Source organism: Drosophila subobscura, chromosome J (assembly GCF_008121235.1).
Source record: "Drosophila subobscura isolate 14011-0131.10 chromosome J, UCBerk_Dsub_1.0, whole genome shotgun sequence".
Lineage (NCBI taxonomy): Eukaryota > Metazoa > Arthropoda > Insecta > Diptera > Drosophilidae > Drosophila > Drosophila subobscura.
In genome coordinates, this window is record NC_048532.1 from 16,132,508 (window position 1) to 16,135,930 (window position 3,423).

A 3,423-nucleotide genomic window follows, 5' to 3' on the forward strand; every position below is an offset into this window, starting at 1 on the left:
TTTTTTCGTGTTGGCTTTCGGCTGTTGCGCTGCCGCTGCTGCCGTGTGCTCAGTGTACGGTGCGGTGTTCGCCGCTGTTGCGGTTGCAGCACGTCTGAACGTGTTTATGGCGCGCATATCCGCAAATATGCAATCAGACTATAATCTACTTAATGTCTTTTTCACCAGCGCCACAGCCACAGCCAGCAGCAGGAACAACAACTAGGGGAAGTGGGTGGGTCCGGTCCTACTCCTACTCCCGCTCCCACTCCCACTCCTACTCTCACTCGTAAAAAATGCGCATTCAGAATGAAGTAATGCAGTTTGCCATATTCCCCGACCAGGACCCCAATGAGTGTGTGACTGTGTGTGTGTGTGTGTGCGTGCTGGTACACGATACGGCACATTAACTGAAATTAGGCTGTCATTTGGTAAGCATTTTCGCATTAGCTTCCCAACACACAAAAAATGTGTTAAAAGTGCGTGTTGCTTCTTTTGCCTTGGGTTTTCCAAGCGAATTTCGTTTTATGTTTTTTGTTGCCTACTTTTTGGGGCCAACGATGCGTGCCGCGCTTTGAAGTCATCAAGAATGGAAATGTGGCCAAAGAAGTCTGCAACGGCTATGGCTAAAGAGGAGGTGGAGAAAAATCAGTCGAATTTTAATGTACTGACAGGAAGAAAAAAACATGTAAATTTGTGTATATTTAGGGTTTAAAAAATATGGGAAAAAGTTTAATAAATTTTCATTCCACAGTACATTCATAATATTTTGCAAAATAATCACAGGCTTACAGCCAACTCTTTTTGCATTATCTCCAGTGTGCATTGAGCCACTGTGATCTACTTAAATTATGTTATAGGTTGCCTGTTTTTGTGCCATCTTCTGCTTAAGTTCCCCTTCGTTTGTCTTGAATTTGCACAACCTTTTAGCTTATTTTAAAGACAAAACACAAAAGGCCTGTCTGCAGGACAACAGCAACAGCGACGGGAACTGCCAAATGGCAAAAACAAAAAGAAAAAAGGCACTGGCAAAATATTTTGCCGTAGACAACATTAGATATTGTTTTGAGCTGCACTAACAGACATGGACTGGCATTTGGCATACCCTTGCCCAAGGGTAGGACCTAAGAATGCTCTGCCATTGCAGCGCCATAGCTGCTAGAGTATATAAAACTTCGGTGCCTCAGCGTGTCCTTTATCTTGTTTTAGTTTTAGTTTTAGATGCTGCTGTTGCCGCTTTCTGTTGCCGTTTTCTGTAGCTGCTAGCCAGTCGCTGTCTCTGTCTCTGTCTCTGTGTTTCGGTGCCGTTTCTGCTTCTGTTTTTGTTGGCTTGAAGTCCCGGCCAGAGCCTCTGTCTGCGACTTGCTTGTTATTGTTTAGCTTGGCGCACAATGCGGCCATAAAAAGCCTGCCCTGCCCTGCCCTGGCCTGCCCGCCTCCCGTGCGAGGGTCTGCGAGGCGTGGAGCAGTGCAACAAAAGGCGCCCGCACCGAACAACAATTGAAACAATAAAATGGCTTTAAGGCAAGGCACACGCCAGCCACTCTGCCCGAACGGAGAGTTGATAAAAGCAATTATAGCGCCACAGAGAGTCATCGTCGTCGTTGTCCTGCTGCTGACAGCCTGCAATTTACTCAAACTTTAAATCGAAATCAGCCATCACATACCATCACGTATGCATGTATTGGCTGTGTGTGTGTGTGAGCGCTTTTAAATGGCGTTAAACAATCCCTTGACCATCTCATCGGAGGTGTCGATGCTCAGCTTGTAGTAGCCCGCGCGCCGCAGGTGTCGCTCGTCCTCCTCCTCCACGTGGTAGATGGCCTCGACGGGCAGCATAATCTCCGACTCGTTGGGCCGGATGAGCTTGCGGGCGTCCTTGCGGAAGATGGCCACCGCCTTGGCCATGCTGCAGTGGGCGCGCACATAGTGCTGCAGGCAGAGGCCATCCCGCCGCGCTGCCAGTCGGCTCTGAATGCGGTCCAAGCGGGCAATCAGCCGCAGCAGAATGTAGCGGGCATAGCGATCCTTGATCTGCAGCAGCGACAACTCGCCATCCACTCCATGGCCCATGCCAGGGCGCAGGTAGACGCTCATCAGGACGAACACGAAGACGGCATTGATCAGGAATATCACAAAGAGCATCGACAGCTGAAAGCGATCGATCTCCTGCGCGAATGTCTCCGCCAATTGCTTCCAGTACATCAGATCGAGGCTGTGCATACGCAGTTGGTAGTGCAGATAGGCCGTCACCACGGCGCCCACACTGCTGTAGATGGCAATGCACGGATAATTGTAGTGGAAGAAATGCACGCACAGCCGCCACAGCCATTTACAGAGATTCATTTTGTCTGCCACTAGAGAGGAGCGAGTGCCAGAGGAGGCAGCGGAGCTGGGATTCTAACGAATTTTCGGTTGCTGTTGACTTTGTTTTAATTTTGAGTTTGAGTTTCCGAAAAGGATTGAGTCGAACTGAATCGAACTCGCTCTGAGTGTTGCCGTTGGGACTACTCTGATGTCGTATAAGAGTGTTTTTTTCAGCCCCTGCAACTGTCGAGCCGATGCCGTTGTGGATGTCAAACTTGTTCGAGGGTTGAAAGCACAGCCAGCAGGTTTGAGCGTGGCAGAAGTTTGAGTTGCTTTGCGTGCTTTGAGTTGTTCGAGTCGTTCGAGCTGCTTTCCTTTGCAACCCCTGCAACCCAGAACAAGTTGTGGCTGCAACTATTCGATTGCGGCTTGAGCTTCAAGCCCGCCCACAACAGCAACTGCAACCCCAACTACAACATTGGTCTGGTGTTGGTTATGGCCTCGTCGTGGCCTCTTAATGGTGGTGCTGTTTGGTCTTCCCCTCTACCCCTTGTCAGTTTTGCTCAAAAATATGCAACTTCTTGTTCAGCGACAATATTCCGCTATCTTTGTGCCAACTTTTGCTCTGGCAGTCACTCCCCCCTCACAACACCCACTATCCCCCCCTGAGCGAACGATCCGAGACGTTGATAAGCCATAAGCAAGCAGTGAAAAGGGGTAGAAAGAAGCAGGGAAAAATAAAGTAAAAAAACACAGAAAAATCATCATAGCCTTTCCAAGCGCAATGCAATTTTGTTTCTCTCTCTCTCTCTCCCCCGCTCTTTCTCTTTTTTGGTTGATTTTGTGCCCTCTTTTTGGTTTGCTTGTTCGCTTTTTCGTTTTTTCGCTTCTCGTTTTGCACTTATTATTGTCTTTCTGCGCTGGACGCTTTTTTTCTGTCTGTTTTGTGGCCCTCGCCCGGACGAAGTGCATGCAAAACTGCATTTTGTAGACAAGCCGAAAACCGAAAACTGCCAGCCAAAACGGAAATATTCAAAAATTGTTCTTGTTGCTGGCAAAAGTCGCGGAGGGTGGTGGGCGGGGGGTGTCCTATCTGTAGCTGTGTGTCTGTGCCTGTGTGTGTGTGTGCGCGCTAAT

The 3,423-nt window shown here is 48.8% G+C and overlaps 1 protein-coding gene across 1 annotated transcript; it reads right to left on the minus strand.

The window, feature by feature from the left end:
- Positions 1–1,674: 1,674 nt before the first annotated feature.
- Positions 1,675–2,444, minus strand: LOC117894327. The gene has a single exon (XM_034801311.1). The coding sequence runs from the start codon at positions 2,323–2,325 to the stop codon at positions 1,690–1,692; it is 636 nt and encodes a 211-aa protein (XP_034657202.1). The 5' UTR covers positions 2,326–2,444; the 3' UTR covers positions 1,675–1,689.
- Positions 2,445–3,423: the final 979 nt, after the last annotated feature.